Source organism: Equus quagga, chromosome 4, assembly GCF_021613505.1.
Source record: "Equus quagga isolate Etosha38 chromosome 4, UCLA_HA_Equagga_1.0, whole genome shotgun sequence".
Lineage (NCBI taxonomy): Eukaryota > Metazoa > Chordata > Mammalia > Perissodactyla > Equidae > Equus > Equus quagga.
In genome coordinates, this window is record NC_060270.1 from 126,648,618 (window position 1) to 126,668,744 (window position 20,127).

Sequence of the window (20,127 nt, forward strand, 5' to 3'; positions counted from 1 at the left end):
TTCCAGGTGAGCGAAAACCTCAGTGGGGAGAGAGGTGAGCCATTTCACCCACCTTCCTCGTGAACAACAGTAGCTAGAGCTCGGCTCCTTTCCCTAGCAGAGTCGACCAACTGCCCTTCCTCAGGCGGGGAAAGCCCGAGCCTGGCGCCCTGGAAGTGACGTCATCAGCACGGTGCCAGCGTCGGGTTGCCAGGGCCCGCAGCGATTGCCCTAGACAGCGTCACTCATCTCAGGGTAAACATCAGCACGAAGGCTGCCTTTGCTAGCCGCCGTGTGTGCGCTCACGCATTTCTCCCAGGTTTATAGGTAAGAGGCCTTCTACAGCGTCACACGGCTGGTGACTGATCTAGCTGAGGCCGAACACAGATTTGTCTGACTACACAGCATTAAGTTCTAAACACTACGCTACATTAAAAGAAATGGTTTTTGCCTTTGGCTGGAATTTGGACGCCACTGTGAGAAAGGATGGGGTAATTATTCGTTATTCCACTTTAGAGGAACTATCACCAAATCTAAAGGTTGTGACCTGAGATATTTAACACTTTCAGAGACATCGAGTGGAAACTAGGGACGTCCCCAAGGACTTGTACACGGTTCCGAGGAAACGGAAGCGCTTCCGGTCGGACAGTCTAAACCGTTACTGCCACTTCTTCAGTTGGAGCATAAGGTGTGAGGATGGCCCGTTTCTGTGCTAAAGATAAAGGGAGGGGGTGGTGGTAAATATTCCCTTATCTTAAAGAATTATCCTATTTTCGTAATGGGTTATATGGTCTTTGCTTACTATGTATGCAACCTTCAGCATAGTGTATACTCATTCTTGCACCTCGTCGTCTTTTTTTTTTTTTGCTTTTATTGGTATGTAAACTTGTTACGATTTCTTTGCATAGATTTATCCCAAGAGTCTTGCTTCTTTTCTGCTAGGCTTTACGGCTTTACTAAGCAAGGACCTTATAAATACAAGGTTGGACAGGGCTGGGACATACATCTGTGCCTTGCAAGGTGTGAAGCTCTTGGTATAAGATGAGTAAATCACAGTTAGGAAGTCACAGTTACAGTCTAGTGGTAGATACAGATATGCAAATTTGTAATTAACAAAATAGAGTTTAGGTGGAATTTGTTTTTCAAAAATTTTATTTGTGTGACAATAGTTACTCATAACTAACAATCAATTGGCGCTTACTATGTGCCAGGCACTATTGCAGTTAATTTACTTAATCCTCACACCAACACCACGAGGTAATTACCGTCCTCATTTTACAGATAAGGCAACTGGGCCACAGAGTTTGGGTGATTTGCAGGTCACATAGTTTAATTGCAGAGCTAGGATTAGAAGTCAGGCCATCTGGCTCCAGAGTCCGTTTTCTTAACTGCCAGAAGATAAAATAACTCATATTTTCCCTAGGGTGTGTTGTTGACCCAAAAGAGGAAAAGGAAAAATTAAGACCTAAAGGTTAAGAAAAATTAGTCATCCTGTCTGATTGCATGTATGTCACAGGTTATTTTCTGTTATACACTGGAATCTAGCCTGGACATAAAACCTTTCACATCTGGTCTTGTTCATCTTGCAACTTGAAATATGTTCAGCAGGTGTGTCCCAGTGCTCTCCTGTACTGTCAAGTTATCCCTGTTGTGTGTGTCAACGTCACTGGTAGATTCCTCATCTAGACACTCTTGGCTGGTGTTGAATCTAAATGCTGCGTTATGTGAAACAGCACAACTCTAGGACACATTAGGAAGGAATTTCATTCTTCCTTTGATTGAGTGCGTGTGAGTAGTAGAAAGAAGTGGCACGCACACTAGTCCTACATATTTGGCAAGTGAAGGCCCAGATCTTCCATGTTCTTTACTGTACCAGAGGAGGAGTTATTAGGGGAAAGGCATGTGTGCTCTCTGGGGTCTGTCTGGGCTTTCGTGGAGATCATGTCTTATGGTTTGAATGACACTCAGGCATTCTCAATGAAATATGGCCTAACCACTGTAACTTCAACTTGAATTGAGAGTTTCAAATGAATCTAAATACACTCATTTTGTCTTTGCTATTGCCTGTCTAACCCTCCATTTGTAAACTTTAGAGGAAAATTATATACAGAAGAATCTTTACAAGACTCATTCCCTAATTGTCTTACTAAATTGAATTTTATTTTCATTTATTGGTTTCTTTCCTTTGTGCTGGGAACTTTGTTAGTTGTTAAGGATGATAGGTAAGATCCACTACCTATCTTCAAGGATCTGAATCTAATAACAGGCAATTGCAATACAGCATTATGGAAAGTGTGCAGAGAGAAGTTGCTTGGGGAAGGAGGTATAGGCTTGCCACAGATGTATCCACAGTCTAGCAGGACCTTGGTGTGACTACTGGGTTTCAACATTGGATTCTTTTCTAGGTTTGAAATTGGTGTATAAGATCTGGAAGTGACTGGACTCTGGGGTGCTGAGTCACACACTCAATTTGCTAAGACACTGCTATGTAAAAACCATAAAACTAATGTACTAATTTATGAGAAATACAACAATGAAGGAGCTAGGATAGTTGAGTTTGCTGGTCTGGACCTTCTCTGTGTTGACCAAATTACAATGAAAGCCAAATCCAAATTATTTTAATCAGAAGACCGTTTGGTAAATAGGGAATGGAGGCAAGAGAAATGAGTTTGTTGCCTTTAATGGCTAAGGTTTTAAGCCTGATTCACCCCTTTCCACTTGAGTCACAAACCTGTCGTAACGTTCTTCGTAAGTTGGATTGCGGTAAAAATACACTGTCATTTGCCTTTCTAAGTTTCTTTGCTGACAAATATCTCTTTTGATGTAGAACATCCTTTCATCAATGGTAATACTGTTGATCAGATCTCATCATTGGAAGATATTTTGCTTTTTGTTTGCTGAGCCATTATACTTATTTTACAAATTTAGTCTCAGATGATTTTTCTTTATTGTGGTAAAATACACATAACAAAATTTATCATTTTAACCATTTTTAGGTGTACAGTTCACTGACATTAAGTACATTCACATTGTTGTGCAACCATCACTACCATCCATCTCCAAAACTTTTTCATCTTCCCCAAGTGAAAGTCTGTATCCATTCAACACCAACTCTCCATTTCCCCTTCACCCCAGCCCCTGGCAACCACCATTCTTTCTGTCTTTTATGACTTTGACTACCTCATATAAGTGGGATCATACAGTATTTGCCCTTTTGTGACTGGCTTATTTCACTTAGCATTAATGTCAAGGTTCCTCCAATGTTGTAGCATGCGTCAGAATTTCCTTCCTTTTAAAACTAATATTCCATTGTGTGTATATACCACATCTTTTCTATCCATCCATCTGACAATGAACACTTGGATAGCCTCCACCTTCTGACTATTGTGAATAATACTGCTATAAACATTGGTTGTACAAATATCTTTTAAAGTACCTGATTTCACTTCTTGTGGGTATATACCCACGGGTGGAATTGCTGGATCATATGGGAATTGTTTAATTTTTTAAGTAATTGCATACTCAGATGATCGTTTTTTTCTTTGCTGAGGAAGATTAGCCGTGAGCTAATATCCATTGCCAATCTTCCTCTTTCCTTTTTTTTTTTTTGCTTGAGGAAGATCAGCCCTGCCTAAGCTAACATCTGTGCCAATATTCCTCCACTTTATATGTGGGTCACCACCACAGCATGGCTGATGAGTGGTGCAGGTTTGCACCTGGGATCCAAACCTGTGAAACTGGGCCACTGAAGTGGAGCATGCTGAACTTAACCACTATGCATGGGGCTGGCCCCTTAATTTTTTTGAGTAATTGCCATACTCAAATGATCTTATTTTTCAAGTGTGTGGGCTCTATGTGTGTTTTGGCAGGGGATGGAGAGGGTGAATCTCTCTGTTGCACCCATATAGTCCCTATGAGTGTTAAGTGCCATGATAGAAGCATATAGTTTGATAAAGCATAGGAGGGACAAATGTTTCAAAGCAGGATCGCTGTATCAGATTTTCAGGTAGTAGGTGGTATACTGTAATTTTCCCAGGCAATGGCCAATAAATCATCTGGCTTCTCTGTTCTCACTTAAAAAATTATAAAATGAAGAAAATAATGCATGCTTATCTTCTTGATAATATGGTCAACATAAATATAGAATTTTTGCAAAATTGAAGTTTAAAAAAATTGTCAATAAAAATAACTACAAAATTAAAAAGTCAGAAAATTTATATACTATAAAATTCCTCATATTTTATATTTTAAAAAGAGTTCATTTTACAGTGTTCATGATGTAGTTGCTTTACTATAGTTCTTGTATTTGAGAAGAATGCATTTTTATCAACATAATTATGCAGTTAAAGGACATAAGTGATAAACTTTGCTTATCTGCTAAACTTAAAATTATACAGAACTTTAGAGCTGCAGATTGAGTCACTTCCATAACCATTAGTTTTTTTTATCAAGGGCTTGAATGAGTCAAGAAATGAAATAAATTACACTACTATGCTGAACATAAAAATCCAAATATATTTTTACTGAATTATTTTTTAATTATGAAATATTTCAGATTATGAAGCAGTATCAAGAATAATGCAATCAACTTCTGGGAACCCAACACCCAATTTAAGAGATAAAACATCACCCAATACTGCTGAAGGCTTCTGTGTACTGTATACCGAAGATATTCAGTATTCTAAATTTGATGTTTATAGGTGTCATGTATTCAAATTTTAAACCTTATAACAAACTACCTGCTGAATCATTTTTAACTGGAACTGAAATTAGGGAGTAAAATAAAAACCTGAGACATCTCACTACTTTTCTTTTTGCTATCAAGCAAAATGAAGGAGAGTTTATCTTTCCTATTCTCTTACTTGCATTCCTTCCCTGTCCAGTGCTACTCCCAACTTCCTTTTAGAGTATTTTACCTAGATCTGTTTCCCAAGAACTGAACCTGTTTACATTTCCTACACCAACATGTAGTAACCATCTAACTGTTTTGGGGATTACTGTTTTCTATCTGTCCTGGTAGAAAGATTATTAAACTGCATTAGTCTATACTGGGTTGCTGCATGTCTTCTTCAGGATTAGCATGAAGGTATGGTGGGGTCATATTTACTGGTGACATATATTAATATGGGAGACATAATATAGGAGAAATATATTGCATGACAATCAAGATTCAACTTGAGGTAGACAAGATGAATCAATAGGCTAAAATCTAACAAGATGGGGTTCTATACTAAAAATAAGAAATCTTAGAGTTTGGTTTAATAAATTCATTAAATAAGTATATGAAGGGAAAGCCATCATTTAACAACACTACATGTTGAAGACTTGAGGTTTTAGTGAGCATAAAGTCAATCAGTGATATGTGGTTGTCAAAATAGCTAAAATGATATTAGTCTGCATTAAAAAAAAGTATTCAGAACAAGGGAAGTTGTACTGTTGTACTGACATCACATTCTCAACCCCTCTTTTATTAGCTCTAGTGCTGTGTAATAATAAATTGCAACTGAGAGCAGAATTACCAGGATAGCGGGAGAAATTTGAAACCATATCATATGGAAAATGGTGAAGGCTCTGGTAATGTCTGTTCAGTTGTGCTAAATTTTGCTATGAAAAATGGGTAGTGTAGACCACTCTCTATGGCATTGACTCCCTCTTCCTGATGGCAATAATGTCTTCTATGGAAAAGTGCCTTCTTTATCCTCAAAATATTAATAAAAGTAGCCTGGAAATGAGCTCGGTTCAAAAAAAAAAAAACCTGTTGATAACAGTTTAAAAGTTATCTTTAAATAGTTGAAGAGTTATATAGAATCAGGATTAGATTTTGGCTCAATGTAAAACGAGTTATAAATTCCACTACAAAAGTGCAGCCTTGTACGTTCTATTTGTATCCACCTTTATTAGTGCTAACACAGAACTGAATGAAGGAGTGGTGGTGAATGAAAATTCAAGCTAAGGTAGGGGGTTGAATTACATAGCCTCTAAGGTCTTTCCAACTCTTAGTGTCATATAGCTCTCTAAGGCTGATTTACACAGATATTTGTTAAGGACATATTGTTACACCCCACAGGATTTTTATAGTTTAATAGACAATGGTGCTATAAACCTAGAAGATACAGGTCTATGCTTATAAAGAAAAGAGGACAGCGCAGGTCAAAAGGACACAGGAGTCAACTTGGAAAGTTCCATTGGGAACTTTGGCTTCCAACAGTCAAAGCTGGAGGACAAATTGAGCAACATATTAACAGTGATACTAACGGATTACAAACCAAACAATAAAATATTCATGAGTCCATAATAATGCAAAGATTGAATAAATAAACGGAGGAAAAGGGAAAAATCTTCCTTACAGAAGAATTGCAAGAAATAAACGTAGAAGGAATGAGGGAAATAGAAAACCACCGTTGGAAATCCATAGTAATAATTGCTGCAGGAAAGATTCGCCAATGAAAGCTATGTCTCTTGCCTTGAAATTGGGAGCAATGATAGCATTGCAGCTGATTTTGTTCCAAATAATAGTCACTATAGATTTTGTTTTTAAAAAAAAAACCCAGCTTTGTTTTTTTTTTACATTAAACAGTACAAATTTGTGAAATTGAGAACAGTTTCCATATTTAACACAATCATTCACCTAGATGTTAAGGCCAAAAAACCAGGAGTCATTTTAGTTCCCTGCTCCCATCCCGCATTCAATACATCAGTGTCTTGTGAGCCGTACTTCCAAAGTATATCCCCACATCTGACCAGCTATCTCCCTAATCTGAGCTATTTCTTGCTTGTAGTAGCTTCCCAATTATTCTTCCTGCTTCTTATTCCCTTACAGTTTGTTCGTAACATTAGCCAGTAACCTTTTATTTATTTTTTTTTTGAGGAAGATTAGCCCTGAGCTAACTGCTGCCAATCCTCCTCTTTTTGCTGAGGAAGACTGGCCCTGAGCTAACATCCGTGCCCATCCTCCTCCACTTTACACGTGGGATAGCTACCACAGCATGGCATGCCAAGTGGTGCCATGTCCACACCTGGGATCCGAACCGGCGAACCCCGGGCACTTGTGCACTTAACCGCTGCGCCACTGGGCCGGCCCGCCAGTAACCTTTTAAAAAAAAATCAGATCCCTTTAATTTCCTGTGTAAAACTCTCCAATGGCTTTGTCAGGCTTAGAATAAAATTTGCTCACTACCTTGGTCTATAAAGTCCTGTATGATATGACCCTTATCTACTTCTCTGACCTCATTTGCTACCATTCTCATCCTCCTTGCTTACTACTCTTTTCTAGCCCGAGTGGCTATCTTGTTTATCCTCAAACATGCCACCCTTATTCCTGCCCTAGAGCCTTAATATTTGTCATTACCTGTGCTGGAAGCCTCTTCCCCCAGATCTTTGTACTGCTTGCTCCTTTATATCAGTAAGGTCTCTGTCTAAATGTCATCTTAATTAGGATCTTTAGGGAAGACCCTTCTGAGGTAGGCTCCTCTGCCTACATGAAATAAATGTGTTTACTCATTTTTTATCTATTCTCCAACCTGAATGTAACCACATAAGGGAAAGGACTTGGTTTGTCTTGTATACAAACTGAATCCACAATACCTAAAACAATACCCACAGTAGAGTGGGCCCCCAAATATCTACTGAATAAATATTTTTAAAACATTGAAGGGCAAAAAGTGGGGAAATATAGCAGAAGGTGTGTATCAGAGGCAGATTGCTATCTCTGAAAACTGTGCAAGAAATATAAGCCTTTTGAGATAAAGTGTTAACATGAAGAAAAACAAAGGGATATTTTTAACTACCTTAATTTTACAAATTCAGTTGCTTAAAAAAAACTTGAAAAATGTAAGTCTAACTTTGATGACTGAATTTGGAGAGCTTTTGCAATAAAAAATTTTATTGAAGTATAGATTACTAGTTATTTAAGAATACATGGGAAAAGACACACATACAAAGGCATTATCATACAACTGATTTCTAAACTCAATAGTTTGGAAATACAAAACAATGATCATTACACCCAAAAGTCAGTTTATTGAAAGAAACTGATTTTTAAATTGGTTTATAACTTTCACTCATTTTGTTTACGCACGTTACTTTGTTTTTCAGTTTCATCCCACATCAGCTTTGTTTTTTTGACATGTTTACTTCTCCAAGTAGTACACAGTTATTTCTTGCAATTAATGTCAGCAACTAATAGGAAACTTCTCTAAGTCACAGGAATTCAATATGGTTGCTGCTTTGGAAATAGTTACCATTTTGGGTTATTTACACTAAGACTCATGTATTGAAAGGCAAAATATGAAGATTGAGAGCAGGAGGACTAAGAAAAGACGATGTTATCTTTTACTGCAGACCTGCTAAAAAAGACTCCATTATTTACTTCGGTACTATTGCTAGAGAAGCAGTTTCTGCCAGACCACAGGTTGGCTATACAGTTGTCCATTTTAATATTTCCTTTTCTAAAGAATGGTAGACTTTAACAATTAGATTGCTCAACCAATAAACAGAGACCTTTAAATTACCATATACTTTAACTGCATGAAATAAATTATTTTCTTAATTCATTTAGCAGCTTTGTGTCTGGAAAGGCAGCAAAAACCACTTTGTTCCAAAATTAGAAGGCTGACTCAGAGGCTGTTTGTAAGGTGCCTGGCTATCTTCTATCACCACTCAGTCATGAAAGTGGACCTTCATGAACTCAGTAACTTAATAAATGTAAAAATGACCTCATCTATCAACACACAATGTTGAGCCAGCAAAACCAAAAAATACACTCACAAGTTCGGAACTGGCCTGTATAAAACAAGAGGGTACATATCCTCTTATATAAGACAAGAGGAATATGTATGGCAATAAAAACAATCTATAATAAACTTGAAAAGAGATGATTCTGGTTTACATGTAAGTCTGCTTAAACCGACTATGACTGAATGATTGGAAATTTTCTTCTCCTAACATAATGCCCATTCATTCTAAGCTCAGCTGGTCTTATTTTCTTATAAATCTCTTATTTCCTTGGATTTATCTACTACTCCCCTCACTTTATAGCCATTTAACTTATAAGCTGGGCCTGCCCAGCCTGCCTATAAAGCCTCTCTTCAGAAATATATCAGATGCATTAAACAGAGGCATCTTCTAGTAAACATCTGCACTTTAAGACAGCATATGAAGAACCAGCATTTGGACCTCCAATGTAAATACCTCTCATTTCACATTATCATAGAAACCGTGCAGTTTACTAACCACTCCTTCCTTACAGGAAACTCAGTACCTGCAAAAATTTTGGTCAGTTTCAAAACATTTCAATACTTATTAATTCCAAAGATCCGAACACCATGTAGCTGTGGCATTTTGGGAATTAACACACTCAGGAGAGAAGCTGTGTTTAGGATGAAGTGAGTTGGATCATACTTCGTATAGAAACTTGCCAGAAAATATCTGTAGAAATAAAAGTTAAGAATGTAGATAACATCTGAAAATGAAATTACTTAGAATTTTTAAAAAATTTAAAGGTAGAAAAAAGGCCACTGAAACATAAATACCTAAAGCAGAACTATTTTTGAGCATTAAAACAAGAGGAAACATTTTTGTTTGGGGCCCTAATTTTATTTGGGATTTAAAATTTTGTGTAATGGAGAGGCATATATGTACATTTTGCATTTCTGCAATTATATTAAATGCATTTAATAGAATACGTTTGCTACCTGGCATCTTTTAAACCATGAGGCTTTCAAACTAGAATTTATATGCTCACTGAAATTTCAGGTGTAGTTTTGTATTTATGTGGATGTTTCTGAAGAGAAGATCCAGATCCAAAGTAGCCATCATATTCTCAGTGTTTTGTGACTAATCAAAAGGGTTAAGAACCACTGCTGTAAAGCTGTGAAAAATGGGGTTTAGTGCATTAGTACAATTTAGTATCTTTGAAAGAAAACAAATACTTTATTGCCCTTCTGATGTTCTCATTTCTATATTATAGTTAAACAGGTCTATAACCAGTTTAACTAGAAACTTGAAAGACACTATTGTAAAATTCCAGCTGTTTTGCTATAATTGAACATATGTACATATTCAAAGACATCCAACATCTGAGAATTTGTTTTAACAAGCCTCAGCCCATAAATCATCGAGTTGAAATGTCTAGTTTTACCCAAGGGGATAGCAGAGTGCAGACACATCATCTCGCCACTAAAGAGTATTTTAATATAGATAGGATGTAAAGAATAAAACATCAGACCTTACTTCATCATGACTAAGAAGTTAGTGTGCATATGGGTGTTGGTCTAATTAGTACTTTTAAGAGTACACAGGAAAGTATTCTAATAGTCTTTCCTCCAAGTAACACCATTAGTTTCTCATAAGGGGAGATAAACATCTTGTGTAATATGGTTAGAAAAGAATAGCTATTTTCAGATACAACTAAAAACATCACAGAGCTATATACATCATTTTCTGAACCATCTAAATTGAGAAATTCTATCATCTTCCACCTATTTCACAAACTATAGTCAGAAAATTCTTTCTTGAGAATAAACTGTATTCCTCAATCTTTACCTAAAACACTTTCTTCCTACTTTCATATACTTGAAGACTGTTTTCATACTTCCTTCACTGAGTAAGACAGGTTACTACTTGAATTTAGTACGCTCATTTGATTTCCCATCATCATTATGGGTTTAACCTATAATCTGATATGTTGGAAGTAATACACCTTCTTGGAATGGCTTCTCCTTATCATACCATACCGTATGTCCCCTTTATGTCTTTTAATGAAAACCAATTGTGTGTGTAGATTATGTGAAAATTACTTGACTCTTACAAAAAACTGGACAACCCTCCAAGGGGATGCAAAACCCAGGTGGGAATCAGTGTGATGGTGTTTATTGGCCAAAGGGTATACTAGAAAGAGACGTGTATTAGAAGCCAGTAGTTTAGAATATAACCTGGGCTCTTGACTCCAACTATCTGGAGCAAGGTAATGCATTTGAGTCTGTTTCTTTATCTAAAAATCTGGGATAATACTGCAAGCCCCACCTACCTGAAAAATGGTATCACATAAGAAAATGTGAAAGCACTCTGAAAAGTATCAGTGCTATATAGATGACTTTAATGCTGTTTTTTCAGTTATGTAAGAAATTTAATCACAGAATATTTGAAATCATACCTGTGGGTCAAAAATATATTTTTAGAAATATGGATGTTGTACACAGGTACATCTTAGTTGAACTTTTTTTGTGATAGCTCTCATTGAAAATTCAGTATACGTCAGGCTTTTTACCTGTATTATAATGCAATCCTCAACATTTTATAGATGAGGAAACTGAGGCTTTCAAGAAAAAGGCCAAAAGTCACATAGCTGGAAAGCAGTAGAACTAAAATCCAAATTTAGGGCTGTTTGAATAAGCATTATTCTTGTTATTGCATTTATCTTTGTTACACCATACAAATCATTTTTCTTTTGATGTTAATTTTACGAGACTAAAACAATTAAACATTTAAAAAATTTCCTCAAAGTGCCATAAATATAAGGAAAAAGAAACCTACTACTTTATTATCAATGCCTTCCCTTACTTGAACATCTATCTGAAACATCTCCCTTATGTCCCAGTTTAAGGAATTCTAATGCCTCCAAGAAATCTTTCTAGCTACTCCAGACTGCACTGATTCTATGATGTATATATTACTATGTATAAGCTATGTGCTATAGAGCGTTTGACTAAGATATATGTAAAACATCTATGATATGCAAGCAACTGTACTAAGTGAGAAATTCAAAGCAATCTATGCACTTATAAAATCTTTGCAGAAATAAAATAAAACATTTATAATAACAGAGAAATAATACAAAGTGGCATAAATGAGGGATGTATAACAACTACTATGGGGGTTCAAAGCAGACCATTATCATTGAAGGATGGGTGCTAAGGAAAAGACCTCACTGAGGAAGTAGAATTCAAATCCTGAAAGAAGAGTAAGGCAGGTAAATTAAGAAAGGAGAAGCCATTTCAGGTAAGAGAAATGATTTGAACAAAAGCATAGAAATAGGACTATACCTGAAGTAACCAAGAAATGCTGCTTAGAAGAGCTTGACATGGTAGGAGTTGGGTGGGGGTAAAATTCACATAAAGGCAAAATGAGGTAATACCATTTTGTGGAGGGCTCTGAATATCAAGTAATAGAAAGAAGTTAGATACCAGATACAAGGTTAGATGCTTTACAGATAGATTTTATCTCATTTATTTCTTACAGCATCAGATTGAGTTAGGTACCACTGGCTAGAATTTTATTTATGAGCAAACCAATCTGGCTGAGTGATGGATACAGGATTCAACCCAATGTTCTACAATGACGGCCTAACCTCTCTTTTCTCTAAACCATACTATACTGTCTCTCCCAAGGAGTTTGAACATCCAAATGGTGCAGGTGGAAAATGAAATTTACCTGCAATCATCCAAATCCTTGTTTAGGGAGATTAATCTGATAGTCGAATATAGAATAACATTATGTGTTTAGTTTGCTTGTAAGCCATTTAAGGACATGAACCACAATATATTTGACCTGTATATCCTAGGATGTCCAGGCATACTGATGAGCATGTAATGTTGTCTCCATATGTTATTGACTGAAGGGAAAACTGGTTTATTACCAGCTTGTTAAAAATTTTGCCTGTATTTTATACTCTGTCTGAGGTAGCTATTTATTGATAGAGCTTTTCAACAAAATACTCTGTTTCTAATTCAAATTCATTCTAATAAAAGGATAGCTTCCTTTCATCCAATCTTCCTTATAGCTAAAAATTTCCACCACTTACAGAATTATTGGAGAAATTGTGAAAAACTTCCGTGAAGATGTAAACTGTACTCCATAGTCCAGTTGTTCCCAGTGAGTTAGGAGCCTTGCTTTACCCTGGTCAGGAGTTTCAAAAGGTGTTCCTTTTACTGCATGCAAAAATACATACATCCCCTGGAAAACAAGTAAGGGGATAGATAATCAATATTAAATACAAAATTAGTATTTGTCATTAAGCATTAAGATAGTTCCAGTCTGTTTGTGACAAAGGATGTGATTTAACTTAACGAGCTTAAGTTTTAAGGTTTCATATTATTGTGAAAGTCTGTGGCCAGTTTCTTTGTAGTAAAATAAAACTTCCAGGGGCATATAAATATTATTTGGTGAAAACCAGTAAAAGGTCAACCAAAAGTAACCGGTTTTATCTCTTATTAAATTGAAAATAAAAAGTAACATCAGGGTAGCTTCACATCAATACATTACATCTTTAACACCTTTCCTATTAGGAAACAGGATTACCTTCCCCAATGTCTAGCAAAGTTTAGAGTGTCATATTAGTAAATCTGATGATACTTATAAAATGATAAAAATATACAAATTGATAAATAATAATAATAAAATAAAACCTCTGTATCAGGGGAAAAGGGTTTTGAAAATATTTAATATTAGGACCGTCTTTGTCTCACTAGTTCTTTTCCAAAACAACATAGTTTGATGTAATAGGTATAATATTCAACTCAATTCACTTTTAAAATCAGCTCTGTGCCTCAATAGTGTTTCCTTTAAATTAGTTTTTACAAATCAAAGTAAAAACATTACTAAAAGCCATTCTATCCAGTGATATATTTAAACATCTAATTTTGTGGTTAACTAGGGGAAAAAAAATGTATACTAGATTTGCTTTCCTTGGGATTATAATGCCCACTTAGATTGATAGGTGGTGATTCTTTGCACGATTACTGTCTGAAGCACTGGTAACAGAATAAAGCCTAAATATCATCATGAAACAGTTTTTCCCACTTGAAGTCAAGATGTGATGTCATTTTTCCCCCTTTAACTTTTAATAAATATATGGAAAAAACAGAAAAATTAGTGATTTGAAATTTTTATATTATTATACTAGGTTAAGAGAGCCCTTCTTTTCAAAGCTTAGTTTACTTTCTAGTTATTCCATTAGGCAATTCAAAAGTTGTTTAGCTGCAATAACACCTAAGTTATAGAGGAACAGATTCATGCTCAATTGGATTTAATTCAACAAACATTTAATAAGTGGCTTTTATGTTCAGGACACAGGACATGAATACATATATGAAACGGAACAAGATACGTCAACAGCCTTGAAAAAATTCAATCTTCTAAGAGATTGTAAGGAGAAAAAACATGCATAAAAAACTAGAAGGTAGGACAGAACTGCTATCAGAGGTACATTCAGAGTACTCAGGAAATGCAGAGGAAAGAGACATTTCTCATTGCTGAGGCAAAAGCCTTCATTCTATCTTGTCAACTACCTCATTCTTGAAGGTTCAGCTCAAATGACTCCTTAGTGAAGCCCTCCTCATTAGTAATAATTAACCTTCTGCCTACATGCTTGTATAGAATTTTATTGAAAATATTTTTATTATAGTACAATATATTGTGATGGAGTTGTTTGCATAATGTTTGTTTTCACCTTACACTGAATACCTCAGGAACAAGGCCTGGTACATAGCAAGTATTAGATATTAAGCAATGATGACGTTAAGCCAAGGAATGTTTATTCTGTAAGCACAAGGAAAACATTTTCCCATGGGCTTTAAAGGAAACTATGAAACAGATATTGTATGCTTTCAAATTCTCAGGAGTATGTGACCCAAAAAAAGTTAGCAATCTCTACTCCAGACCACATATGTGCTAGAATTATCAAAGAGAAGAACAATTCTCTCGTCATTTCCTTTAAACCACATGCACTTGCCAGTGTTTAGAATATAATATTCAGTTTATTTCATATATCCTTTTCAATGAAATAGAATAAAATCTTATCTGACCATGTATCTTCCACTCCATTGTTTTCATTTTTAATAGTTTTTCTATAAAATTTTAGTGATGGATGACTTATACCCACACCAAAAGAATTAAGAAAAAAGGATATAGCTCATGTTTATTTAGGCCTTAACAAATATTTACTGACTCAAAATGAAGAGAATTCTCATTTATTTTAAAAGCTAGACTAAGACTTTTGTCAATATTAATACCTCTAAGTGTAAACTGTAGCACTGAATAAAAACAATCACTATAAGTTTCTACTGTATGGTTCAGAAAGGCAAGGACTATTTTTTCTAATTAGGGATAACAATTAGATCTATTTTCCCCTATTTAAAAGCATTCGGTATGTATTTCACATTTTTAATTGGTTTAATGTAGGCTATCTTCAAAAGAAACTTAAATTTGGAGTCATGTAATTACTACATCTGTGGCTGGTTAGTTAGGTTCTTAGTGTGGTGAACTAATAAGCTTCCCTATGTTGTCAATTACCTCTCCTTTGTCCATGGCCAGAGACTGTGCCTCTATCTCAGTCAACCAACTTGAAACATGAAGGGGGCCAGGAGAGATGACTTCTAAAGTACATTTACTACATATGCCATTGGAGAAGAGAAAATTATGTGACAATATAGACTAATTTATTCAGCAAACATTTAAATAGGTCTTTAGAGAGAGAGAAATGAAAAAATAAAAAAGCTATACTGCTAATTATAAAACTATGGTAAACACATGATAAAAGAATGGAGCACGGGAATTTTGTAGCTTCCTGGAGGAGCTGATACTTGAGTAGTTTTCCTGGACAAGCAAGAATCAGCCAAGCAGAGCAGGAAGGAGGGAGGGGTATTAAAATAGTGGAAGAAGAGCTTAAGTCAAAGCAGTAAGGTGAGAGGAAGACGATTTTCATTACTGTTAGAGCTTAGCTTGTGTGTGGAGATGGGTTGAGATAAAACTGAGTCCTTTGCTTGCCTCTGCACTATTATCAACTGGTCTTGTATGCCACACAAGTAACTTAACATTTTATTATGAATGCAATGGGGAATCATTGAAGGACTTAGGAGTGTGACTTGAGCGGACACACATTTTAAAATATCACTCTGCCAAGTTGGAATGGAGAAATAGAGAAGGGGAGTATCAAGGAGACCATTTGATCTATTGGGGTAATCCACCTGAGAAAAAAATAAGGGTACAAATTACAGCAATGCCAGCGGGGATCAAGTTGAGAGACATTAAAGCAGTAAACAGACAGGGCTTTGACTAAACGTATGGAATATAAAGGAAAAGGAGTTACTCTAAGACTAGGGTGACCATATATCCTAGTTTGCATGGACAGTCCAGATTTATACCTAGCCTCGTGGAGCAGTTATTACTAGAGCCCCCTTTTACTCTCAAAACAGTCTCAGTTTGGATGATACATTATATTCATCATTTTACCTTTGACATTGAGCTATCTGGCTTGGCTTACTGGGCAGACAGTAGGACCTTTAGATTAGATTAGGAACAAAATCAGAGGGATAAATTATGAGTGGTAAGGGATCAGAAGTGAGTTCAATTTATACTTGTTTGGTTTAAGGTGCAAGGTGATCTCACAATATTAATATGGGCATCATAATTCTACAGGGAGAAACTGAAAATACGAATAGACACAGTAACCTAGATGGAATTGATAGCACAAGAAGAACTGAAGAAAAGAATCTTGGGAACAGTGGTAAAAGAGTCTTAAAGACAGGAAAAGAGAAGGAAGACCACGCAAGAGGAAATACAAAAGGAAAGATCAGAAATATATTTAGGAAAAAGGGAACCCATGGAAGCCAAAGGAAAAGAATTTCAATAAAAGGGATAGGATTAGTGTCAAATACTTCAGAGAAGTCACTACTATTTAAAAACAGTGTTTGCCCTATCAAAGTCTATCACATAAAAAGGACTCAATGGACATTCACTTACTTCTACCTACCATATCATTCTAGTCCTACTCGAGTCAACTTTAAAGCCTTTCCAGAAGGTATAATATAAATAACAATTTTTAAGAATCTATTTCTCTCACATTTTTCTGTCTTAATGTTCTAAGTTCTTCATTTTTTGGATATCTTTAAACAAATATATAGTTAATCTGAATTCAACTAAAAGTCATAATTAACCATATTTCTTGCCTTTCATTTTATTTTAATAGGCTGTTAAAGACAAGAAAAGTCAGTATCAAGGTTTTTTGTTTTTTTGCTGAGGAAGATTTGCCCTGAGCTAACATCTATTGCCAATCTTCCTCTTTTTGCTGAGGAAGATTCACCCTGAGCTAACGCCTGTTGCCAAACTTACTCTTTTTGTATGGGAGCCACCACCACAGCATGACCACTGACAGATGAGTGGTGTAGGTCTGTGCCCGGGAACCAAACAGAGGCTGCCAAAGTGGGGCACACCAAACTTAACCACTACTCCATTGGGGCTGGCCCTGGTATCAGGGTTTTTTTTAAATAGGCAATTTCCAGGGCTGCATAATATGGTTAGTGGAGTCCATTAAACTCCTGATACTTTGTAGAGCTATCATATAATAACACAACAGCAAGAGTCAACATGAAGAACTTAAGGCACCATAAGATCCTGAATCACATAAGATATAATTGAGCTCAGAATTTCAATACTGAAGGAGGAAAGTATGCTTATACAATTTGGAAAGACTTAAGAAGGATTAAAACCAGATGTCCCTATTAGACTCCAGTTAGCCAAAAAATATATTACTTCTTCTGAAGCATTATGGTTAATCAATATATTATAGTAGCTTCAATTACAGTCTCTTGTAATTTTTGCTAAAATGACCTATATTCTAGATTCTATAAAGCAATAGAAGGAAAAAAGTCTTACTCAGAAAAACGGCCCAATGTTTACATATAAAGAGTAATAGAAAAAAATATAGTCCTATCCCACATTAGAATTCTTCAAAATTGTCATATATACTAAAAATCACTGAACCGTACACTTTAAATAGTGAATTTTATATTATGTGAATTATATCTCAATAAAACTATTAAAAAACTGTCATGTGTTTTTCTTCTTTATAACATAAAACTTTAAGCTTTTTAAAAAATTGTTTAAAAAATACACATAACATAAAATTACCATATGAACCATTTTTAAGTGTACAGTTCAGTGGTATTAAGTACATTCACACTGTTATGCAACCATCCCCACCATCCATCTCCAGAACTCTTTTCATCTTGCAAAACTGAAACTACACCCATTAAACAAACAATAACTCCCTGTTCCTTCCTCCCCCAGTGCCTGACAACCACTAAACCTTAAGCTTTTAAGTGTTTAGTATAAGGTGAAATTCTTACCAGATTATGTATAACGTTTGTTAAGGTCCAAGCAACAGGAACACTGAAGAAGGGAATGCTGAGTAAGACAATATGAAGCAAGCCAACTCCCAACGCATATGTCAGCCACATACCCCGGCTGTTCATTACACGGGTATTTGGATTCACCTCGCTGTGGGCAACTCCAACATTCATGTTTGCTCTGTAGGAAAGCAATGATATGAATCAATCTGGTATAACTAGAAACCTAAATTCTCCTAATTATGACATGACAAAATGAGTGTGTTACTAGGTTTTTTTTTCTTGGTAGTTCTGAAATAGAACAAACACACTCTCCAGAATATGCTACTTGCAGATGCTGATGAAGTCAGTAAAGAATTCTTAACATCTGACTTTACGGTAAGACAAACAAGACTTATTTTTTAGGGTTCTCATTGGAAAACATAAACAGTTAAAATCCCTTTCCTAAAGCGTGTCTTCTAGCATACTGGTTTTACTAAATGAAATAGGCAGGAAAACTCACACTGAAAAAGAAAACCTACATTTCCTTATATCATGAGAGCAAAGTGAAATCTCAGGAGCTTAATCTACCAACAGAATAAACTAATAACAAAAAAGCAAAGCTGCCCCAGCCAGTGTATCCTGAGTAGCCAGACTTTTACATCTAACATAATGTATCCATAAAGAGTGGTGAGAGTTCGAATCACTCCTTTCTGAATACTGAACCTGGGAGGAACATAGAGTAGTGGAAAATTTACACGGTCAAGGGATAAAGTTTGTTTCTCAATCTCATGATACAATTAGGTTGAAACAATGAGTCTTCTCTATATTTTAACTCTAGTCAACTCCCTAAAACTTTATTTATTTTTTTAAGGTTTCCCTTTCCGTTTTGCATTCAAGATGAACACGAAAGAAGAGCTAATAATAGTTCGCAGTTTTTTTTTTTTTTAATGATGATGTTTGCTTGGGTCTAAGAATCCCTTAACAAAATAAAATTGTCCTGAAGAATACCTAATCATCCTGGTAAAAACCAACCAGTGAGACTGGAGGGGGAAAACAGGGCTAGATTATAACTGGAACAGCTCTGATTTAAAAACACATAAACCCTTTCTTACAGAGTTGACCTGAGAGAGGAATTTCTTATAACTACATCCAACAAGTGTTTCCGGAGCACAATGTCCTCTTCTCCCCCCAAAAACCTAGGGAGCACGCATCAAAGCATCAAGGCTTACGGTGATGGAAGTTGACTACACTGGGGAAAACTCTCAAATTTACACGTGTAAATATTTCTTCTAAACATCCACAATGTATCATTTTTATATGCTGTAAATAATACTTAGTACATGCCACCACTCAAGATACTCTTCCCACTTTCCACAAGATGGAAAAAAAAAATGTTCAAAAGAGGCTTAAAATTTACATCTGAGCTGGAAGGCAAAACTGGCGCGGTACTGACCCTGCCCCAGTTCAGAAAACCCTTCCAGGGCGTCTGCCGCGCCACTTCGGGACTGGCAGACAATGACTTGAGACAGCGAAGGACCTCCTGGCTCCGCGGCGACCCCCCTGGGGACTCCCCCGCCCGCCACGGGCAGCCTTCCCGGCGCCCGGAGCTCCCGGCCAGGGGAAGCTCAGCGACAGCCGCGGCTGCTACTGCCGCAGCGCCTCCCTCACCTGCCCCTTCCTTCGCGGAGCTGCACATCCCGTCAGGGCCGGGGCACTGCGACGAGGCTGGGGGGCTAACCTCGGGGGTCCCTTGGCCGGCACAGGCACAAAGGCCACTCTTCCCGACCCGGCCACCCTTTCCCCCTAGGCCGACCCTGGCCGCAGCAGCTCCCCACCGCCGCAGGCAGCAGCACATCGCACACTCACCGGCCGCCTCGCTCCCAGCAGCCGTCTCCGAGCAGGACCAGCCCGGCGGCGACGGCGTCTCCTCAGGGCCGAACGCCTGTGCCGGCCCCGGCGCAGCGCGGCACTGCTTGCGGAAGCTTTCCTAGCCGGACGCGCGGCCAGGGGATTGGCTGCAGGCGGCGCCAATCACACGTTCTCC

The 20,127-nt window shown here is 36.9% G+C and overlaps 1 protein-coding gene and 1 long non-coding RNA gene across 2 annotated transcripts; one reads left to right on the plus strand and one right to left on the minus strand.

Annotated features, from left to right (window-relative positions):
* The first annotated feature begins 81 nt into the window (after positions 1 to 81).
* Positions 82 to 4,547, plus strand: LOC124238078 (uncharacterized). Its single transcript, XR_006888229.1, has 3 exons — positions 82 to 306; positions 549 to 667; positions 4,535 to 4,547. It is a non-coding gene; the product is annotated as an uncharacterized LOC124238078 (long non-coding RNA).
* Positions 4,548 to 7,978: 3,431 nt separating this feature from the next.
* Positions 7,979 to 20,078, minus strand: LOC124238076 (ORM1-like protein 1). The gene is made up of 4 exons (XM_046658587.1): positions 19,950 to 20,078; positions 18,102 to 18,282; positions 12,779 to 12,930; positions 7,979 to 9,405 (listed from the first exon to the last, which is right to left on the minus strand). The coding sequence occupies exons 2-4, from the start codon at positions 18,273 to 18,275 to the stop codon at positions 9,270 to 9,272; spliced, it is 462 nt and encodes a 153-aa protein (XP_046514543.1). The 5' UTR covers positions 18,276 to 18,282; positions 19,950 to 20,078; the 3' UTR covers positions 7,979 to 9,269.
* Between the last annotated feature and the right edge of the window lie 49 nt (positions 20,079 to 20,127).